The 23,782-nt window shown below is 40.8% G+C and overlaps 1 protein-coding gene across 1 annotated transcript in view; it reads right to left on the bottom strand.

Annotated features, from left to right (window-relative positions):
- Positions 1-217: 217 nt before the first annotated feature.
- cttnbp2 (cortactin binding protein 2) overlaps positions 218-23,782 on the bottom strand; it is a 92,933-nt gene continuing 69,368 nt past the window's right edge. The window contains exons 7-23 of the mRNA XM_026174721.2: positions 21,725-21,875; positions 20,177-20,368; positions 19,343-19,460; positions 18,440-18,730; positions 13,511-13,606; positions 11,255-11,334; positions 10,487-10,573; positions 9,244-9,343; positions 8,762-8,938; positions 7,575-7,747; positions 7,076-7,254; positions 6,338-6,573; positions 6,015-6,206; positions 4,994-5,045; positions 4,698-4,797; positions 2,312-2,425; positions 218-1,693 (exon numbers count right to left, since the gene is read on the bottom strand). Coding sequence (XP_026030506.1) covers positions 1,340-1,693; positions 2,312-2,425; positions 4,698-4,797; positions 4,994-5,045; positions 6,015-6,206; positions 6,338-6,573; positions 7,076-7,254; positions 7,575-7,747; positions 8,762-8,938; positions 9,244-9,343; positions 10,487-10,573; positions 11,255-11,334; positions 13,511-13,606; positions 18,440-18,730; positions 19,343-19,460; positions 20,177-20,368; positions 21,725-21,875 — 2,692 coding nt within the window. The 3' untranslated portion in view covers positions 218-1,339. The remainder of the gene's footprint in view (positions 1,694-2,311; positions 2,426-4,697; positions 4,798-4,993; positions 5,046-6,014; positions 6,207-6,337; positions 6,574-7,075; positions 7,255-7,574; positions 7,748-8,761; positions 8,939-9,243; positions 9,344-10,486; positions 10,574-11,254; positions 11,335-13,510; positions 13,607-18,439; positions 18,731-19,342; positions 19,461-20,176; positions 20,369-21,724; positions 21,876-23,782) is intronic.

Raw genomic sequence — 23,782 nt, 5'->3', positions numbered from 1 at the left:
AATAGTCAGGAGAGGTGTTAAAATATTAAATATTCAGAATAATATAAATTTTTTTAAAAACACTTGATACTTGATACAATTCACCATATTTTATGACATGGTTGGTCAACTCTTAAGTCTTTTGACTCAGTGTGCCAGTTTTAAAAAATGCAGATAAAAAAACAAAAAACAATAACAAGAAAAAGCAAAAACAAATAAAAAACGAGAAAGGCTGACGGGGGTTTTGACAGTGCTGTGTTTAATTCTTGTGCTTGACAAAAAAGACAATTCTTTAAACTTCAAACAGCTATCGTACAGATCAAAATCATATGTTGCCTAAAATCTCTCCTGTACATATGTATAGATATATTTATATATATGTACATAAACGCTTCCGATAAAACATGTCCTTAAAAATAAAAACACACACAATAATAATGGGAAGCGTGAATAAAAAGTGAATTACAGAGTTGGGGATCAGCTGAACACGAGTCAGGGTAACTGATGAGCTTTGAAAATATTTATTATGGCTTACAATTGACAGAGGACATCCTGTATTTCTACAGTTCTATTACTTATTGCCACAACCACCTTCACTATGAAACAAGTGAAGGGCTCAGAACCAAAACTCAATTTACAAACACTATATACAAGTAGCCTGTTTTTCTCAGCTGTTTTGCTTTAAGATTTATATCACTGTACAAGCATCCACATACCACATACACCGATCTATAGAGCATTTAGACTTACTAATTCTTATGTACAAATATTTGGTAAAACCCTGATTAATTTCAACAGTATTTTAACCAACCTTGCAACTATTTAAAGATAAAACACGTGAATATTTCAAAATACTTAATACCCAAAAGAAAGCAAAAAAAAAAAAAAAATCAAAAACAAAAACAAAAGAAAGAGAAAAAACCTGCTTTTTCCTTCTTTGATCCAAAAACACTCAGTGGCTTCAGAAGTACAGCATTTCACTTTAAGTACACAAGAATACTGTGCCAGGGCTGTTTTGAGGCAGGTTAAATACTATAGGTGAGTCAGTTCTTAACCCGTCTCTGAATACTGTCACGTACTTGCTGCAGGTTGATGCACTGGAATTAAGGCAACAGTAAAACAACCTGCTGCATTACCTTGTGTTGTTTCCCACACACGAGAAGCCACTTTTCTTTAACCCCAAGCAATCACATAATTCAAATACTGTAATAGAATGAAACTATGGTCCCCAAGTACACAACTGTATTACAGTGTAACAAGTACTAGTAACAAGTACAAATACTAAGAGTCAAAGGTTGTCAGGTACTTAGTCTTTACATCATGACAGGAAGAATCGTGGGGAGGAGGAGGGAGAAAATGTCTATTTGTTTTCATGCAGGTCTCTGTGGAGAATCCAGATCTCCTCATGTGATTGGTTGTTGTTGTCAATGTTGCTGTAGTAGTTGTTGTTGCTGCTGCTGCTGGATGGAGCCTGCTTTGTTCTGCTGTTGGTGCTGCTGTTTGTAGTTCTGCTGCGGCTGTGGGGCGTCTGGATTCGGCTGGGGCTGTTGCTGCCATTATTGTTATTGCTGCTGCTTGGGGTGGCCGCAGAGACGCGGGTGTGCTGCCCTCGGCTGCTGGCGATGGGGAGCTGTGATTTGACACGTGGGCCCGATCGTCGATCGCTGCTCTGGACAGACACCTGGTTGGAGCTGCGGCTGGACTGACTGACGGTCTGCGGGATCAAAGATTGAGCACGCTTTAACGTTTTCATGTCAGTGGACAAAACTGGTGGGGGCAATAATGCATGAAATTACAGAGGAGATGTGAAACGTAATCAAGTTACTGCTTCTTACTACTTCTAGTTATAAGTAACCTGTTTGTGGTGTAGTAGACGGATTAGCAGCAAGAGTAAGCCAAAAGCTCAGGATTCAGACTGCTCTGCACAGCTACATTCAGACATTGCTTTCTACTCTTCCTCTGTTTTCCATCAAAAAGTGTGGTTTGCACCTGCTGCAAGACCGTTTAGAATCAGTGGAGGGCCAAAAGTTATAGTGATGGTTTAAAAGGAGAGGAGCTAAATGTTTCAGTGAGCGGATCAGCACAAGGCTCCACCAAGGCCCATTATAAGATAAATAAAGGATTAATTACAACTGTTAATTGTGCAATGTTGCTTTAGTTGAGTGAAAGAACAAAACTAGAGAGTTGGAAATTAACTGGAACAGGTCTCGTTAAATATCAAACCACCACTAGCGTTTGACTCACAGGCTAATGTATTCATTGCTTTCTGATGCTATTTACTATAACTATTATTTATCACAGTGTTAAGCTGCTAATCGCCTTTGCCTCTTACTCTTTCCATCTGTGGTCGTTGCTGGACTGCGGTTTCTTGCTCAGCCTTTCGTGGGAGCACTGCTTCTCTGGGCAAGCTGGAGAACAGGATCATGTCATCTTTGGTGTGAGAGATCTGTAAGAGATAGAGAAGAGTATTTCAAGCAGCAGCTCATACCTGGAGGAGTGTAAGTTTTGACTTTTCCCCCCTACTTTTCTACACAGCCATTTTCATAGGCTCAAAAGTCGCTGGACACCTGCTGACCAGCAGTTTTATGGTCAGGTGAGGCCAAATTACATATGACGTATGATTGGTATGGTTTCATGAGAAGTTTCATGAGGTTATCATTATGCTGCAAAACCACAATAAACTTATCAGAAAGCTAGCAAAAGAAATGATGGGAAGAAGAGAAAAGTATGGAGAAGAAAAAAAAAACAACAGTTCATAATCCAAAGAATACCACAGTATCTGTCCAGCATGAGGGGGAAATTTGTATGCTTGCCAGTGGAATTGGACCACTAATGTGTAATGATGTGAGTGCTCACAGAAGTAGCAGGAGGATTTCTTTAGTGTTCAGGGCAATTACTCTCTGCTAACATTCAGCCAAATGCTGCAATACTGATCAGAGAGTGCTTCACTGTGGAAATGGATAATGACCCAAATCATACAGCAAAAGCAACCCAAAAGTTTTATAAGCTGCAAAAATATGATCTTCTTCAATGGCTGATCTCAAACCAACAGAACATGCTTTGCATTGTTACTGCAGACACAAGTGAAAGCACAGAGATCAGAAACAAGCAACAACTGAAGGCAGCGACAGGAAAGGCCTGGCAGAGTGTTTCTAGGCATGAAACACAGTATCTGATGTCCATGAGTTCCACACTTCAAGCAGTAACTCACTGAAAAAAAACATGTTCACCCTAAAATTCAAAACAGTCCTTATATTTAAAATGATTTTAGTTTATCCAGATCATTTTTAGCATTAAATACCAGTCTGGTCACTCAGCAGCGATCTATATGTCAGTGCAGTGAACTTTAGGTTCTTACTGAAATGGTGGGAAGTACATTTCAAGTTTTTAAAACCTTCCTGGGTCAAAAGTCAGTAGTTGACAACATTTCACATGCAGTATTTATATAAAATTATTAGTGCTGTCGAAATGAACGTGTTAACGCACATTAATCCGCCATCACGGTCAACGCGATCAAAAATTTTAACGCAATTAATGTCAAAAATTGCAGAATGACTCAAAATCCCTGAAATGTTTCTGTCAACGCATTTCAGGCAGTTTGTCCAAGTAGAGTTACCTTCGCAAATGGGCAGCTGATCTGGTAGTGACGGGCAGCTGAACCAATCAACTCAATATGGAAGATGATAAACGCACATTGGCGTTTATCACCTCTCGATGGGAAATTTGAGTATTAAAAAATATATCACATTGACGCGAAGCATACGTTAGTCGGGTATGCTGCTAGGACTTTAGCTAACGGGTCACCCAGCTTGCGACAAACCACTCACGGAGCATCGGGGACTCAGTAAGTCTACCTCGCAAATATTGACCGACACAACTGCCAAGTGGACTGCAACAAACTGCAGACCTATTAATATCGTTGAGAACAGGCGCTTTACATAGCTTTGGCTCCACGTTTCAAGGACTTGAAGTGCCTCACGAAGAGTGAGAGTGGATAAATGTTTACACAGTTCTTTTTGTTAACACGAATGTTCAAGATGTTCAATAAACATGTTAAGTCCGTATATTTTCCCTTTTTCTCGAGTCTGTTTGCTCATGCAAAATGAAATGTGATCAATATAGAATAAAAATGAATGATATTTAATTGTGATTAATCAAAATTAATCCACAGTAACCCTGTGATGAATCTGATTTAAAATTGTAATTGTTTGAGAGCACTAATACATATATTATATATTAGTGCATACTTACCTGTTAGTATGTAGGGTTTTTAAAAAGTTGTATTTCACAGAAGAGAATCTGTGCTACAAGATTGAAGAAAACTATTCAAATTCTCTTTGAATTTAAGCATCCAATCGTTGTGTTTATTCTGTATTTACTTCATTATATTGCATAAATATCAGTTACAAGCTTAAATATATAGTTGAAAAAAATTTAATTGCAACCAGGCTATTGATCAAGAAATTGCGATTAATTACAGAAAATTGTGCGATTAATTTGTTAGATTTTTTTAAATCTATTGACAGCACTAAATTATATGTCAACGGTCTCCCCACTATTTCAGTTAGCCCTGGTCATAAATTACTGTTAACGGCACATTTCCACTGGATTGATAATATAACTGACTTCCCAGCATTGAAACGTCTCTTTTAAGTTAGAGTCGGAGTAAATCCATTGTGTCAGTGAGTGAGTGGAGAAAGGCTTGTGAGTGTGAGTACCTTAGTGATGTCTGGCTCAGATTTGCTGGAGCACATCGTCTGCAGTTCTCTGATCAAATCGGTCTCATCATCAGAGAAAACAGACAGACCTTCGGGCTGTCTAAAAAAGTATAACAATTTAAAAAATTAATAATAGTAACAATAATTTTTACAAAATATATATGCAAAGGCACTTAATTAAGCTATTTAATAAAAATATGTTTGCAGGTTCTGTCTGTCCACATATTAATATAAGGTACTGATGCTAATGCTATTACCACTGCTGCACATTTATATTAATGAGACACAGAACCAACCTCTGGACTTTGCCATTGGAGATCAAGCTGACATCAGAGCTCGAGAGAGAACCTGAAATCATAGGTTAATGTACAGCTTTATTCATACGACATGAAAAACGGCAGTTCACTTAAATGGCAACAGGAACAGAGCCAAAAGCCTGGGTTTTATTAAAAAGGCTTATCTATAGAAACACGGAAGGTGAGCTGATGAGTACACAAACTGTGCACGTGGACACAAACAGACCTACCAATAGTTTTAATTAGAAACAACTTGCTTTCAAATATAAAAGATGGGGATTTGTGGTTTCTTCAGAGTAAAAAGGAGAAAAGAAGAGGCAGGCAGCAAATGTTAGGGCTGGTAAACAGTGCCACCTTGTGGAGATTGAAGACATGTGTCCTTAATCCGGGCTTTCAAATGTCTAAATCTAACGCTTTACGCATTGTATTTTAACAAGCTCTTTATATGTGACTGAAAAAATGCTTTATCTGAAGTATCTGAGGACTTTCATTGCTCTGTTACATCCAGAACGTCACAGTGTAATGATTTTACATTTAAAACACAAAATAATTAAAGCTGTCTGAATGTGAAGAAATAACCACTATGACACAATGTCGAAAACATCTATGTGTTGTGGTGAAGAGATATCGTCTGCACTTGGGTTGGGCCGCACGTTCGTGTAATACCAGTTTGTACCATAAGATGGTACCAGCGAACCAATGCAACTTTTATTTAATCAGGAAAATCATCGAAAAAAGCATTTACAGCTGCAACCTGGACAAAAGCAAAGGTGAACGATGGCAGTAGATAACAAAGTTAAAAACAACAGCATGCATCCACAATCAGGTGCCGGGTGGTGCCACCAGTTACTTTACTGTTATGGACCAGTTTTAGTTAACACTTACAGAATACAATCACGCCTTGATACCTTTAAATTATTCAAGTAAACCTGCCCCTCCAAAATGACAGATTTTTAAAAGAATATTCCCACAAGTACAAATACATTGTTCATTGTGATCCAATGCAGAGCAGCATTCTTACCCTCTCTGAAGGAACTGCTGCTCCAATTCAAGGCGGGGCTTCCCTTCTTCCGAGGGCTGGTGTTGGATCGTCTCAACTTGCCACTGTCCCATCCCCTTCTACCTCCTCCGCCGCACATGCTTCCTTTATAGGGGCCAACAGCTGACAGAGGGAACGTGCCACCCTGAAACTCTAGCAGGTATCTGTCGATTTCTGAGGAATAAGGGAAACACTGTCGATCAGTGCATTTTTAATCTCATGTCATGTCTTTTTCCCTGCTCACTTATTTCCTTTGGGAACTTGAGTGAATCAACAGCCAAACATCACATGTGACGCACACGCACCGTGTCGAGGCAGGGGGCATCCCAGGAGTACAGCCTTGTTGACCAGGATGCTGAGAGCGGCTTTCACCACAGCCTGTTGTCCAGCACTCAGCCCACAGTTGCTAAGACATGGTCGTTGTGATGAGGGGGCTGGAGAGTGAGAGGTGGAAGAGGAGGAGCGCTTGGCTGTTACCCGGGAGATGATGGCTTCTTCTACACGGGGGACGACCACAGCATTCCAGAGACGTGCCAGCCACCTGCACATATGTGCACACACGCAAACATGTAAGCTTCCAAGCACGCACACACTTCATAGTTCTTCCCTTAAGTCGTTTCCTGATCTTTTTCCTCTGGCCGCAGATTATCTGGTCAACACTGAGGTCGTTTCAGTTCAGTTTAGAATGTTCATTTATCATAAATGAAGGTTGAAAGATAAACACTTTATATGAAAACAATCATAAATCATTAATGTGTAGAGCAAGCAGCACTTTTTAAAATGTAACCAAATCAACTAAAAGCTCATTTACAACAGATCTACTAAGTAATTCCGTCACTTATGTACAAATATTCACTGATTTTGTGTTTTTCATCACAGCAAATTAAACTACTCTCACCAAGAGGGGGACTGTGCCTCTGTACAGGTCAAACAATCAACAGTGCAGGGCTTCAGCTTTAATTCAAATCGAGACTCCTTCACTTCACAAATGAGCACTGGAAACAAACTATAATCTTTTTCTAGATAGAGACATGTTCACACACCTTACAATGACCTGCGCGTTGTTTGGGACCACAGGGCAGGACAGGAAGAGCTGCGGTCCCAGCAAAGCCTCATGGGTCCCCAGACGGGACAGGCAGGCATTGAGCTGCTGCCAAACCTGGCTCACCCACAACACCAACCGCTCCATGACGCCATCAGGAGACCAAAGTCCAGTCCCCATCTGGGGGAAAGAAGCAGGGCAACAGAACTGAATATGTTCTGCTCTTATGATAAAACACCATGTGGCTAAAGTGAAATATCAAAAGGACATATGGGAAGGAATATCACAGACTGGGTTTCCTGTGAACAGTTCTATGTTTTTGATCACGTCTCCCTGTGCTACTCTTAATGATCCATTTCCTAACATTTGAGCTTGTTTGGGATTACAGGTGGAAAAAAAAACAACAACACAATTTTGGTTGTGATTAAAACAAAACCGATCTGGCCATCCACCAAAATGATGCAGTCTCTCTGGCAGCTGCAGCTAAACCTCTGTCCGACCTTGTGAAGCAGCTTTTTGCGGAGGTGCCTTCCCAGCAGGCTGTGCAGTGGCTCCTGATCCCAACGAAAAGTGACCCAGCGGAAATGCTGCTGGAGACGAAGCTCTGCTCCCTGCAGGCGGGGCTTCGATAATGTTGCAATCAGAAAGTTCCCCTCTCGGAAGTGGTGGGGACCTGAGGGAAGGAAGGACAAGACAAAAAAGCTGATTTATTTGGCATCATCTTCCTAGTCAGTCTCTTATATTGTTGTTATTATCTGACTGTTGGTTTTGTGGTTGAGCACAGGGAGCGCGTTCGCTGTCCACTCCACTCTAGGGCCTGCCTGTCTGCCTGCAGTGAGCTATGTTGTCAGATGGAGGCGGTGTACAAAGTATGTCCTACAACCAGTCTGTGGTCTGTGAGTCAGCCACAGAGTGAAGTTCGAACATACAAAGAGCTGAAGTGTTAAAAACAATGAAAAGTGTCCACTGCAGTCACTGTCTGTGCTTTTCATGCTTTATTTTATGATCTTTTACGCTTTTTTGCCGTTCTCCCTTTCTCGGTGAACTCCACTATCACTACCTGGTGTATTCTGGCCCACATACCTACCAATCAAAGTTAGGCAGTTCCATATGTCATCCACTTCCAGTGGCATGCAGTCAGGATCTTGAAAGAGTGCACGGCTGCGTGTCTCGTGTGGGTGAAAACCCCTTGTCCCCTTCTGTCTGAAAAGCTGTGTACAGACAGACACACTTGCAGGACTATAAACCCCACTTAAGACTTCCTGTTTACCGAAGAGCACAGACTCTTGTACAAAACAAATTAAAATTACAGCTGCAAGCTGCAATGACAGGGCTCTGATCGAAACTTTCCATGGCACCTTGGACATGCCCTTCAACGAGAACTCATAAGCTTTGTAATTTAGCTTGGCCAACGTCAGCAGTTGAGACTGACCAAATGTGAAGTTGATCCCATATAAACTCATACACCCCCCCACCCCCACCCCCAAAATCAGTCAACTTACTGCTGGGCTTAGCGCAGGGATTCAAGAGGATTTTTGTGCCTCTTGGTACCAAATTTCAAACAGCAGTGGGACTAAACGTTTGACATAAAAGTTTCCTCCACCTATGTATGAGACACCAGACCTTATGTGTGTGTGCTTTACTACACTGTCTGTATCTGTGCTACAGGCTCTGTCTGCAGCCATACCAGTGTTCAGGACCAGTGATGAAGCAGCGCTCCTGCTGTCCAGACTGTGGCAGAGGTCTCCAAGCAGGCCTGTTAGGGATGCAGCTTTCTCCAGTCCCTCCAGCAGGACTATCACACAGTGACCAGTATGTCGAGCTGGTAGGCTGACCCCTGACCCCACAGCTGGCACCAGGAAACCTGGAAGAAGAGGAGGAAGGAAAATAAACAGCAATACAACATAAAGCACCATCAATACAAAGACAGGGGAAACTGCACGATCCTAAATGTTGTCACTGCTTTAAATCGCTGTATTTCTGTGAGTTGATCTGAGGCACTTTGAGAGTGGAAGAATGAGTGATTTCCTCCCACCCGACCCTTCCAGAATCAACCATAAAGAGACAGAAAAAAAATTCTTTTGTGCAATAAATGTAGCTGATTTAATTAAACCATGACTTTTAAATATGAAGCTTTCCATCGGTGTGTCTGCTCGTGTGTTTTCCTACCACAGCTGATGAAAGTCTCAAGCAGATGCTCTTTGGTCAGGCTCTCTTCCACCTCCACCCTCACCACGTCACAGCTGAGCCCCCCTGCCTTCTGCTTCGACTGATAGAGATACAAAGAAGAGGTGGGGTGGGGGGAGATGAGTGAAGAAGCACAAAGAGGTAAGAAGGGAGCCCGTTGTCATGGAAACAAAGGAAATGTACGGTTACTATGTGCCGAGTGAAATGGAGCAGGAGGAAATTCTGAATGAGAGAAAAGGGCTTTTCCACATCAGAGCTATCAAAGATATTCCTCTGTCCTTCATTTGCTTTTTAAATATCGTGGCATTTCATTGTGATACACAGCTTTAATAAAAAAAAGAAATCAATAAGTAAATGAATAAAAAAGAATAATTATTACTAAAGCAAGGAAATCATCAAAACAGGCACCACAAATACAGAAGAATGACGATTGCCACATGACTGATTAGACACAAGACACTGTACAGGGCTTTCATCTACATGATTCCCTGTGTTTATGTAGGTAATGGTTAATACCGCTCTTATGAGTGAGAATTTCACTTTCTAGTTTAACAGTCGGACAGTTCGGCTTCTGTTCTTAATTCACAATTCTTCAACCTAACCTTATTTTTTCATGTAGCCACATCTTCTTTTGTGTGCACGTGGAAAAATACAGTTTCTGATGCCATTACCAGACTAACGTGTCAATGTGAAAGCAGCAGTGATTCAAACAGTTTTTGCCCATGTGCTGGCCAAATATTTAAGAATTTTAAAAAAAAGCATCACTGATGATGAATTTGAGTTCCACTGTGTGAGTTCCCTCTATCCCTATTAAATCTGTGGCCTGTGGGAAGGACCAGTGGCTAGCCTTTGGTGTGTTTCATCATGTTGTAATGAGACATTGCATTACTGTTTGCCAGCAATTTCGGTTTCATTGCATCAGCCTGTGCAACAGAGCCAAATGCAACTTTGTTTAAAGATGTAAAGTAGAAGATTTTCCTCAGACTTAACTGTCAGCACTCCCTGACATGGAAGAAACTCACAATTACACCTCAGCTATGAATGAATTTGCTTTCATGAAACTTTACTTCAAAGTAAGACCATGTTCTCTCACACATTCAGCTGTTCAACACTACACCTCCCTTCACATGACTGGCTGAACACACACAGTGGTCAGGTTTTAAGTAGGGGTTGTAGCACTTCTTTGAGAGCGCAGCGCTCCGAAACAGCGTTTAAGCCGTGGTACCTTGATGTAGTGAGCAACCAGACCGGCGATGTACTCCTGACAGCTGCCCTGAAGCCCATGAAAGATGAGGTTACCATACTGCTCCACCTAAACACAGACACAGAAACAGGCAAAGACTGAGCTGACAAGAAGAGAGAATAATGTGGTAGCATGACAGTCTGTCTACATTTAATCCTGTTGTTTAATAACAATTCCAATTGGATTGAGATCTGGTGACTGTGGAGGCCATTTGAATACAGTCAACTCACTGTCACATTCAAGACACCAGTTTGAGTGACTAATATATTGTCCTGCTGGCAGATGGGTACACTGTGGTCATAAAGGGATAGATATGGTCAGCGACAATACTCAGGTAGGCTGTGGAGACACACCCCACACCATTACACCACAACCAGCAACCTTTTCTATCCAAAAAGCTGCTGGACGAATCTAAGCATTCAAATTCTTTTGCTTGTATACGGGGTTCTGCCATGGATTCTTTTATCTACACATGCTATTATCTCCTCCCCCCCCTTTTTAAAACAAACATCTGTGATGACAAAATGCCTGCTTTTGATGCAGCCAGCAGGGGGCAGCATAGCTGCTAGAAAACCACACCCTCCATTTCCTTTCATCTGTCCATCACCCACTCCTCTTTCTTTGCCATCTCTCTCACTAATGGTGTATCACTTCCTCTGTATTTTTCCAGCATCTTACTCACCAAATCCCCCCAATCCCTCACACTCCTTTGTGTGTATTTGCATAAATGTGTGCAATGTGCGCGCTTACCAGGCGGACATAGTTGTGCAGCAGTGGCAGGGGGAAGAGGGATTCCAGAGCCAATTCATCGAGGCATGACTCAGACAGACCTGTCAAAAAAAACCCCACAGACGCACAAATAAATCCTCAAATCCAATCTGCTTTACATGCGAGGCTCCTCTATGCGAGCCGAACCTCAAGGTGCCCTTGGAATAAGAATGTCCTAAAAACTAAAAACAGCATGTTTAATAGCCACATTATTTATTTCCTCAGTGCTTTTAGCTACAGGCCTGCAATACAGTAAATGTAAACACTGCTGTCAGTAAATCAGAGCAGAGTGAGGGTATGGTCTATGTGGATATTTACTAATAGCTCTTAATGCTTTCTGCCAGTGAGCGGGATGAATTACAGTTGTGAGAGGTTTAAATCCACACGCTGAGGAATCTCAGTCACTCATCCTTCCTCAAAGATTTTCACCTAAACCACAGTTTTTAGATGAACTGGAATAATTCTCGACACAATCTCTGAAAGCTTTGTCACTATATTTAACATATCTAAACATTAGTTGAATCTAAATCTTTACGATCTTTCATATAAAATACAGAAGATCATTTGCTTCAAAAGCAAACTGTGGATGTTGTCCCAGTCTGCCCTTCATAAGGAGTAAACACAGGGGTCAGTGAAGTCAGCTGTCTCTGTTTACAGAGTCATTTACAAGATAATTTGCAATTGCAGGCAATGAGTCGAAGGCTGTGAGGGCAAAGTAAAAACAGAAACAGAAGCTATTTAAATAAGGCTGCACGTATGCCAGTACTGTGGAGTTGGATCGTTGGGATGATAATGTGAAGGATATTTCAAGACATCAAAACCTGCTTTTAGGTATGTCTGCCAGCATCTCACGTGCATTAAAGTGAAGAATGTACAAAGAAATGTAGACAACGAAACATCAAAGTTAGAGCCGTATCTAATATGGGACCACGTCTGGACTCAATCAGAACCGACAGGTTCAGATTCCATATGATTTGTCCTGCTCCAAAAAGTGAGCTGATTCAGTCTCGTCCTGTCCCGGATTCCCAAAAACCATGAAATATGAAAGGACCGACACATTTCTGCTGTTAATCTGAAAAAAAGAAAACGAGTCTGGGGGGCTCGGTATGCTTTGTGGTAGAGGCTGTTTTCCAAATTTCCTCTGATAGTTAAAATTTGTATATTTTTTTCAGGATTTGGGGCTTTTTGAAGCTTCGAGAGCATAATTTACATGATATGTGATATCAAAAGCGTTGCTGTCTGAAATGTGCTGTGTGAAAAAAAAGAAAAAAGAACGTGTAATAAGCCAAAGCTTCAGCCTTCATCTGCTCACTGAGTATTTGCTTTATTTGTTTTATTTACTTCCATGGGAATTTTGTCATTGATTAAAAAGGTTATTGCAGTCATTTTTTTTTTAAAGAGGATCAGTGAGCGTAGCTGCAGAAAAGCGATGAAGCACAAACCTTTCAGTAGCTCAAAGAAAGCAGTTATGATTAAATATGTAAAAGAACACGCACAGAGAGAGAGATTTTGGATGCATGTTATTTCAGGATCAACCTAAATTGAATTTCCTTAGATCTGATGGTAGATACAGCAGAAAGCCAGAAGGAGAATACAGACCAGACGTTGCTAAAAGCACACAAAAGTGTCAACTAACTGCTTTAGTCACACAGTCTACAGTACACATAGGAATCCTGGATGCAAACTTAAAGAAACAGACCAAAAAAGATTCAGGTGATGATGATCTAAAGATCGCACTGTTCCTTTTCCAGGGTGGAATGTTTTTAAAGATGTTTGCTATACAATCATTCCACCCTGCAAAAACAGCAGCTTAAAGAAATCATTAATACCTGCTAACATAAGCTGAAAGTTGTATTTCACTGTGTAGGGATCGTGACTTAAATGTAGGCCTGAGCACAGAGCTGGTGTTGCATCACTCAAATAGTGAATTTGATTAATTATAATCTTTTATTTATTCAACATTACATTTAAAATGGGTATTGTTTCATGAGACTAATTATTCTGAAAAATGTTCTGGCTAGAGTTTTCCTTCATGTGGTGCGGCTCAGTAGGTAGAGCCTGTTACAACACTGCCTACGCTGCAAATGCATCCAAACAGATTTGTTGGGCCCTTTCATCCACCAAATGGCATTTGTTACCAGTGATGGCAGCTCTGATTCTGGTGTGTGCTCTGAGCTGCTGAATGAGCACCGACTCTGATTGCCAGGTTTTTTCGTGTTGCGTTTTTTTTTTTGTTACCTTTGAGGCGGATGGTGATGCACTGGCTGAGAGGTTTCCTGACCAGGTCCCAGGGGGATACAGGCAGCTCCTGACCTGGTAACCACTCAGTATCTCCTGGAAGAAAAAATAAAACCAGACCCATTACAATCACACAATCTGAGCACACAGTTGTTAAACAAACAGTTTACTCATATGGTGACACAAAAGGACTGCATACACAATTATAAGCAGCCTATTGTGTAGTTTATCAGCATGTTATGTAGTTGTCCTTATCTGTTCTGCCTATTTGTGGCATACGTGTATTAGAAGATGGGAATTTTATATACGTGTAATATAACAAGGCCAGAGACGGAAGAAAAGAGTAGAAAGAAGAAAAATGGGCAAAACAGGAGAAACGATGAGAATAAAAGAAAGTGCAAATAAAGCATAACAGGTCACCAACTGGTGCATTGGCAACAGTCAAAAGACAAAGAGCTACTGAAAAAATAACAGATGCACAAACAAACATAGGATCTTCTCTGTGTGTGTGGGTGTGACTGTTTGTCACGAAACGTACTTGATAATGAGGGTGGGAAGCCATAACAACACCCCCCAGGAGACCCGGACCGCCCACAGCCCCCCATCAGCACTGAAGAACCAAGGCCACATGTCCTGATGATAACCGCATGCCCTCCCCAGATGGAGCCTCCGCAGCCAAAAGATCAGAGGCAACGGCCAGCTGATCCACCAGACACGAACCATGAATTTAAGTATTTTAATAAAATACAAATGTTTTTGTGAATGTCATTCATGTAAAAGAAAACAAAATTATAATTACAAAAATCATTTTATTGATTTCAAAATATCTCCGATCGTCCCAGTTTGCGTCACAATAACCTTAAACAAAATGTTCACCACCAGGGGGCAATGTTTTACCAGTGAGTGTGCTGACATTTTTTCAGGAGTGCTCCTGTTCTTTAAACTTTTTTTAAATTTATTTTTTCATTCCAAGACACTGTGGCTCTTGATTGCGTTCCCTGTTGTCATAACGGGTGGCTGTAGCTCAGGTGGCAGAGCGGATCAGCCACTAACCAGAAGGTCGGTGGGTCGATCCCAGGCTGCTCCAGTCTGCATGCTAAATATCCTTGGGCAAGACCCCATGTTGCTCTCCGATGCATCCATCGGAGTGTGAATGTGTATGAATGTTAGATACTTAGCACTTAAGCTTAGAAGTGCTTGTGTGAATGGGTGTGATTGGGTGTATAAAGCGCTTTGAGTGCTCAGACAGAGTAGAAAAGCACTATATAAGAACCAGTCCATTTACCATAAATAAGAATCTATTTTTATGACTATGTTGATTCATTGCCCGATCTTGTGGTTCAAATTACATGAAAGTATACCCCAACTATGCTTACTGTGAGTGCTCAAGTCATATAACATGCTTGCAGCATTTTCCTGCAAGCAAGCACTTGCAGAAGAAAACCTTTCAGGAAGAAATCTTCTGACACAGGAAGAAGTCTCCGACCGAACCAGTAACTGCACTGCTTCATACGTATTAACCAATTCTCATAACATCAGGGGAGGAGCAGCTTAATGCAATTGCCCTGAAAGCTGTCCCACTGCCGGCTGAATAAACATTCAGTGAACGTGAACTAAAGAATGTGGAACACGTAAAAAGTTCAATATAAAAACAGTGCGGCACATTTTTTTAAATTATTATTATTAGTAGTAGTAAAGCTGTGGTAGTACAAAAGCACTGCAACTTTTGTAGGATTGTACTACTGTAGTGGCTTTGCAATACTATTCTGTAGTCACCAAGTTTGGGGACATTAAAACGCAGCTGTGAGGCTAACATTTCACCTAAAGAGCCAATGACAGATGACTTCGATGAACAGTGTTCAGTAAAACTGCCAGAAGTTGGGGCTAAATTGCCCTGTGCTGACTAGAGTTTGTGCTTTTGTACAAGTCTCCATTTGTACTGCAAACTGAGACTCAGCTACACTTTCACTTCAACCCAGAGACAAACTGTTCAGGAAAAGGGTTGAGAGTTTTCTCACTGACTGGACATCCAACTTCCTTTTTTAAAATTATATTTAAAAAAATATTTTCACACTACTGCAGCAACAGTTTCCACAGCAAAGGCAACAAATGAACGATGTAAGGCATGGGACTAACACTGCTCCCAGACCAGCCTGGCAGTAGCTGATACTAACCTGATTAGTGATGATTATTTGTACATTTTTCAATTAATTAGTAAAAATAGCAATAATCATCAGTACAAACCCCCAAAATATTTAGTTGCAGTAAAAACAGAAATTAGGAAAGCAACACATACATCTGAATCTAAAAGGAACACATATCTGCCATTTTTAGGTGTTCTGAAAAGCTCAAAAATGTCACAAAGAAAAACAGATTCACAATTTAAATACTGGGAGCGGTCTTTTTTCTTCTTCTTCTGATTTTAAATTTGAACAAAGATTAAAGCTAAGCGATTAGTATTCAAATATTCAGATACCAATAATTTAGTTTCCCTGTTTGTGTTTGCTATTCATTCTGTTTTTGCCCCAGGCAAACAAAAACAACAGTTAAATGTCATGTTACTGTTAAATCATAAACTGTTAAATAAAGGTTTTTCATACTATCATCACGCCATCTTTGCTGTGACACAACAGCACCGATACAGGTAAATGCCATTGTATCAGCAAGTCATCAATGCCAACATCCTTACTTGGAGCAGATTTGCGTCTGTCCCTAATTTTTTAATCAGCTATATTAATCGAATTCCCCGCAAATGCAGCAATTTGATCTTGTGCAGAATATTTCTGCAACTCTCAACTTATAACGTCATTAAATTTCACTCATCTAATAAAACAATAAATCACAAAAACTGAGACGTGTAAATAGTTGCAGAAGTCGGCGCTCAACATAAAGGTATTCAATGTAAACACCCCGCTAAAAAGCCCAGCATTGAGCAACAAAAACACAAAGGGAAATGTATGCGATGTGCTGAAACAAATGAGACGTGGATGGAGACTCTCAGATAGAAAGTCAGACACCAAAAAGTGTCTCTGTGTCTTAAGTTTGATCCCGGTTGACACAGAAGACTGGCATTTTCTCCTAAATTGCCGTCTTCCTCCCCTTTCTTCGATCCCTTCCCCCCCAACTTCATGCATTATGCATCCCTCTTCTGCTCATGCTTTCTTTCATCATCAGCCCCAAAACACACACAGAAGCCTAGCAGTCGCTAAGCCTCTTTAGAGACAGATACAGCACGAGAGACAGTAAATGTGTGACAGAGAGGTGTAACAAGAGACTACAGCAAAGAGACGAGCAGTCCTTTGCTGGCCGAGGACATCGATTTCCTTTTTATCAGTCTGGAATTCAGAGGGACCTTTACTGCAACACACGCACACACAAACGCACACACGTAACTCTAGCCCTGAATAAGCCTCAAGCTCAAGAAAGGACTGGCTTCATAGGGTGACATTTGAGGACCAAAAAGGACACAAACATAGGCGCAGCACATAGACTCTCCACATTTCCCAAAAGATTAAATATTCATTATTTCAAAGAAGAAGAAGAAGAAAAAAATCATGTGAGAAGCTCTAAGCATCAAGCCAAACAAATACAGTCTCACAGCAGATGGCTACAGCTGAACATACAGGAAGCTGATAAAAGATTCTACTGTGGATACATTTATACAGACTACAAGCACTCAGTAGAATGCTTTTACACAAATTGTCCACTTTTTCTTCTGGACTAGTTTGTAGCAATAAAAAACAAGCAGTCTGGGGATGGACATCTCTGCCAAGGCTGAAAGCCTCCACTGCATGCATGAAATTTTGAACCCAGAATGTTTTTTTCTTGAGCACATCAAAACAATGCCACCCAATCCTTCCTTTTTTCAAATTTAATATGCATTTATAAGGATGTGATAAGAAATTTCTAATTTTGTTCAAGTGCACAATAGTAAAGAATCCTTCCAAAACCTCTGAGCTCAACCTCCAATAAAAATAGCACCCAAAGCCTAACTAACTAGTAAGAAAGTAAGAAACTGAACTAATGACAAAACCTTGGAAATTGTTTTTATTGACATGCTGATGTAGCTGATCTGACTGACTGAATAACTTTAGCTTCAGGTGTAATCAGTAAATATCTCCAAATGAACAACCAGACCAGGAAATCCTGTTAGATGTGACAGTCATTGTTTGTTCTCCAGTTGTGCTTTTAAATCTAATTATTTTAGGTGATAGCCAATGGTTTGTTCTCCATATGGACTTTTTACCTGCATGTAGCCAAAGTACACCCACTGATAGCAGTGTTACTGCTCGGACTGCAAATTTACTACAATCAGAGCTAAAAAAGACTTCATGCAAGTAAAAGTTTGCAGTTTTAGAAAAATAATGCAATACAGTGGCTAATGACTACTTCATATGACCGTAACGAAGCTTCTATTTGTTTTAGTGTATTAATTCAAGGAGTTTGTTACCTTTACACTGCAAGGACAGCCACTGCCGACATTAATCTGTACTTAAATGAGACAGATGCACAACAAGCTAAACCCTATCGCACTCTTTATCCCATTTAAGGGCATGCAGCCTCTGTAATAGAGCAGATACATGAAAGAGTAGCAGCTTTTACACCAATAGAACGAAAACACAGATGAGTCCTATTCTTTGTCCTTTCCTTTTACTTTGAGAAGATTACTGAGCCAAGTGACACCAAGTTCAAGGAAGATTAAAGGATGTACACAAGGACGGGAGTGCATGAAAGGATGAAGAAAGGATATATGGCAGGTAAAAGAAAAAAAAGAGTAAAGAGTGAAAGAAAACAGATGTAAGAATTCTAAGTGTGTTAGGAAGGTGAGAAAGATGAGGCAAAGATGCAAAGGAAGGACAAGGAAGACAAAGCAGTGAAGGAACAACAGAGGGATAGAAATACAGAGAACAGGATAGAGTGTTTCTTCACCTATGAGGACGGAGGCGATACTGGCAGGACTGAGGCCTAGTGGGGGGCGCTGCATCTCTTCTCTGGCCATCTGAGATTCTCCACACAGGATCTGGAGGTGGGATGTGAAGGTGTGGCTAAGGGCAGCGCTTAGCTGGGCCCAGTGTGTTGAACGATCAACCGACACTCTGCCCAGCACCCAGTGGGTACCGGGGAGCCCCTTCGCCACATCCTCTTCTAAGGCCTCAATGGGGCACATGGACCCTGTCCCTCCTCCTGAACACTGGAGATAAACCTGGACCCGATAGAATTCTGTGAAGACAAAGGAGAAGAAAAGCATGTGCACAGAGTGGGAAGAACATCAGCGATGTGTGCAATTACATAAGGAGTTAAAGCCACATTTACGACACGCATTTTTGCAATAATAACACAAGCTGAAAAGAAGACCTCCGTGTGATACTTTTAATTTAATGTTGCACACAAAATGAGCAACGCAGTGGCTTACCCAAAAAGCCTTCAAGCAACCAACACAGCAGTAAACAGATAAAGTACTCCACCTCCTTCCCCACACATCACACCATGGTGACTGGGTGCAGTTTTCACAGTTTCAGTTGCACAGTGGGGGAATAACCTGGAGACTACAGCTAACTTTCAGTTTTACCTGCAGATGAAAGTTTTCTGCATCAACTGGCTACATTTAATTTTGTTTGAATGTAAGCAGGCAGCTTAGATTCAACCAGCTTGTGTATCTTGCCTCAACTGCACCAATAAAAATGATGCCCCAAACTGCAAAACCTAGTTCCTGGATAAGTATAATGTGGTTCAGAGGTGCACAAGGAGATGATCCTCCAGATCAACCAAATTAAAATCAGGATTAGTTTTTGTGTGTAGATAGACACACAGCAAACACAGGCAGCTACTCACGGAGGTTTTCAAGCAGATCTTTGCAGTCATCAGTTGCCACGTCATGAATAGTGCGATTACACTTATCCCTCCTCTCAATGTCCTGTTCGCTGTGACTGCACAGCACCTCCAGACACTCCTATACACACAAAACAATAAGAATAAACAAAAAAATGTATTTTCTCAACATACCGGAGACTTTCCACCCCGACGGAAAGTCTAAGAATTTGTTTTACGGGGATGCGATCACATTATTTTTTTGTCTTTATCGCTATACTAGTCAGATATTCTAGCAGAAATGCAAACTCGTCTATCTATTATTCAGTTTTGGGCTGCCTGTATTCCTCAATTTCTTGTCCTTAGCTGACTGGAGTGGTACCCAGTGTTGTCATCTGCTGCTGTAGCTTGTCTGCTTCAAGGTTTGACATGTTCTGCATTCAGAAACGCTTTTCTGCATACTTTGGTTGTAGTGAGCAATTATTTGAGCTACTTTTTGATCTGATCTCTGGCATTAACACTTTCACGCAAAGAACTCACTAGATATTTTCTCTCTCTATAAATCCTAGACATGGCTATGTGGGAAAATTCCAGCAGGTCAGCAGTTTCTGAATAATCAGATCCTCACATTTGACACCAAAGTCACTTTTCATCCTCATTCTGATGCTCAGTTTGAACTTCAGCAGGTCCTCTTTATCATCAGCAGGTTCATATGAGGAATTATAGAGTGAATATGAATGCAAAAAGCCAAAAAAAAGTAGGAGGAGGTTGAAAAGCTCTGTAAACATGCGAGGAGTTGACAGGAATCTTCCACATGCAGACTCGTTATAATCATATACATATTTTTACAATTGTTACCTTAAGGCCCAGGGCAGCAGCCATGTGTGCAGCCGTCCAGCCATCACTGTTGGCCTGGTTCAGCAGGGCAGAAGGCAGTGCCAAGGTGGCAGGAGTCACAGTGGGGTCACTTTGGGGTGGGTGGTATAGGAGGAGACGCAGCATGTCGGCGTGTCCCGAGCGCACAGCAGCATGTAAGGCTGTGCAGTTGTCCTGCAGAGAGATAAAGGTGAGTTGTGTTGTGTTGGAGTTCAACTGACAGAATCTATTAGCGATACCTGACACCTTTCAAGTGAAGTGAAGGTGTTACACACGCATATCAACTCTGCTGCTTAGAATAATAGATGGTGGTGATTTTGTTTAACTAAGTTTTAGTGGTTTCAGTTTATACGAAGCATTAACAAGAATAAAAAACCCCACAAACACCCAAAAGACCTAAAGACAATTCAATTCAGACTTTTTTGGCATTTTCTAATTACAGGATTAAAAAAAACAATGAAACAAAAGATTTTGAAGAAAATTAGCTCTGACATACTACACATTCAAGCTGTACTCTTAACCCAGTTCAGGCCTCAATGTAAATCATCACATTTGACTGAACACACTGGCCAACATTTTCTTGTGGCTAAAAATACCTCCACACTCAAAAGCTTAGATATGCTATAGAGACTCTGGCAGCTCTCTGGCTCAGCAGGGAAGTCAGACTAAATGAAGACCAAAGCAGGTAACTAAATATAGGGGCTTCGTCACACACTGTCACAGTAACTAGCAGGCTCCTATGGTTACCATGGAAATCCAGAAAGCCCATACATCAAAGGGCTCTCAGCAGAGAACAGCCCCCCAGAGAAAGCTGCGATCCTTTATGTGAAATGGACAAAGTGTTTAACAGTGAACATCATTAGTAACAAGTGACTAAATGGAAAAATGTGGAAAGGGGGACAGCGGTGTGTGTTTTAATGAAAGGATTACATTCTGTGCAGTATTATCCAGAATATACGCTCAGGGCAAAATTATTAAACGAGGATTAAAACTGTAGCAAAGTGTGGTTTTTGTGAAATCACACACTTATGAACTTTTAACACAATATTATATGCGAACGGTACATCTTCTCACTTATTATGCAAATTATGACTTTCAAATCTGAAAATTGTCCAAACATCAGTTACATCGGCAAGCAATTTAAAACATTAGCGTTAAAGCATCTTATATCACTTTGAAACATCTGTAAGGAACTGATGATGTAAAAAAACAAAAAGATATTACCATGAGCCAACAACCTAAAAAAAAAGCCTATATAGCTAAATGACACTTTTAAATGAAATGAATGCTCGTTTATTTTGATCTACATGAGCTGAACTGTTGTGAACTTGTACTGCAGTGAAACACATGCTACTAACTTACAAGTAATTTTAATCTGTAAACAAAAAAAGATACAGTATCTAGTTGGTGGATATTATTATTATTTTTAAGACAAATGAGCATGGCTATCTATACAAGTCACAGGAAACCAGGTTTTCCTATTACGTAGAAGTCAAACAAATTCATTATTGAGTCTTAAGTTATACTTACCACAGTAGTCAGTGAGCGATCAGCTCCAGTGCTTAGCAGGACCTGGGCACAGTCCAGCCTTCCTGCCTCACAGGCCAGGAAGAGTGATGTCTGCCCCCCCACTGCCACTGTGTCTACAGCAGCTCCTGCAGTCAACAGCACCTCCACACAGCTGAAAAGAGTTAGGCAATGTTAGTAACGCAAGAGGCGAATAAACTTGGAAAGTAGTCATTATCATTCAGCTCATTCAGCTGACTAAACTAAAAGTGAAACATTACAAATGATATAAAGGACATATAACAACAATGGTGGTATCCCATGGGTATCTAAATCAATTTACGTGTCAAAATTATGGCCAAATAAAACCAAAGTGCTTCAAATGACAGCAATCAAAGATTAAATTACATTAATGTATACAAATTCTGGTAATTATTCGAGATATTTTGTTGCATTTATTCTTTACTAATCATTTACAGTTGTTACTCCTTATGGTACACCACCTGTTAACAGCCATGGGAAGACATCATACACATCAGTCTGCTACAAAACTGATGGGAGTCCAGATCATCTCAGGAACACTAAGCCTGTCAGCTAACACTGGGACTAAGTCATGATACCCAAGGGGGAAAAAAGACTTCACACTGTAAAACAAGCTGTGTGTGTGTGTGTGTGTGTGTGTGTGTGTGTGTGTGTGTGTGTGTGTGTGTGTGTGGGTGTAAGGATGCCTTTTGGATATCCTACTCTATAAATAACATGGTGATCAGATATTACAGCACTGCACATTCCCCAGCTGGCTCTGTGCATCCTCGCTCAGTCCACTGTGGCTGACACAGCCTGGCTCTAAGCACTGGGTTCATCTTGGCAAGACATCACAATCAATACGAGTGATCGCAACTGACAGTGAAGATCGTGTAGAAGCAGATGTTTCACTCATCTTTCACAGCTCATAATGAAGGATCTAGTAATGTTTGAAGAGGAGAAATTAGATAAAGTTGCAAACATGAACAGGTACTGCCAAGTCAAGCTGACTTTATTTCAGTTGGTTTCAGAAGAGGAGCAGAGCTAGTCTCAACTTGATTAATTAGAAAATTCCCTTCAGGCATTATTGAAGTTCTTACTCTTAGAAGTTAAACTATGCTCTACCAAACTACCAGTTTGAACTGGTGTCATTGCAGAACTGAGCAAACAAGCTGCCGTCGCTCTGGGCAGTGGAACCCAGCACAGTTAGCAGCATCTGCCTACCGGTTGTTTCACACATGGGAGGCTCCAGCTGTGCTTGTCTTCCAGCAAAGTATGCATAATGAGTCATCAATTGACAACACACAAACTGACTTCAGGGACCAGTGTGACAACAAAAAAAAAAGAGAGCTCAAGTCCCGAAAATAGCAGTAAACAAAAACAGGATAACTACAAAGTCACACTTCACGGTTTCTGAGACTTGACACTTGTTTTAGTCAGGAAAGTGCCAACTGAGCTACATTATCTTTTTTTGTAATTTAATTTGTGAAAGCCAACTGAATCAGATAGAAAGGAAAATAATACTTAAATGTAATTAAATAAACACACACACATGGACACACACACAGACACACACTGCTGGTGTTGCTGCTTCTCACCAACCATGATCTGTCAACAGTCAGCGGTGGCTACGTTACATGGTCAAACCAATGAGTTCTTGGGGGTTTTAGTAAACCTTTTCATAATCCAACGAGAAAATAATGCAACCATCTAACCATGGAAACTAATTAAATGCTGGCTGTGTTCTTTGTGCGCACATCCACCACCTTTTTCTAAATGTATGTGAACATAAAAATCCACCCAAATCAAAGTGAGAAAATCTGATTAGAGTTGAGCTGATAAGACCTGTACCAGAGATGCATTAGCAGCTGAAAAAAAAAACATTTCAGTGCATGTTTCATGTTTTATTTAAATGCATGACCATTAATGAAAACGTGACCTAAACTGTTTCTTTTGTGCATCGCAGTGAGTAGTCTAGTTTCTGGACTGCTGGTGAAATACAACAAGCACTTCAGCTGGGAAACCTTTCACAATTGACCAAACTGATGCATATCTGGTTTT

The sequence above is a fragment of the Astatotilapia calliptera genome, chromosome 7 (assembly GCF_964374335.1).
Source record: "Astatotilapia calliptera chromosome 7, fAstCal68.1, whole genome shotgun sequence".
In the NCBI taxonomy this organism is placed as follows: domain Eukaryota; kingdom Metazoa; phylum Chordata; class Actinopteri; order Cichliformes; family Cichlidae; genus Astatotilapia; species Astatotilapia calliptera.
This window is presented reverse-complemented; position numbering and strand designations above follow the sequence as displayed.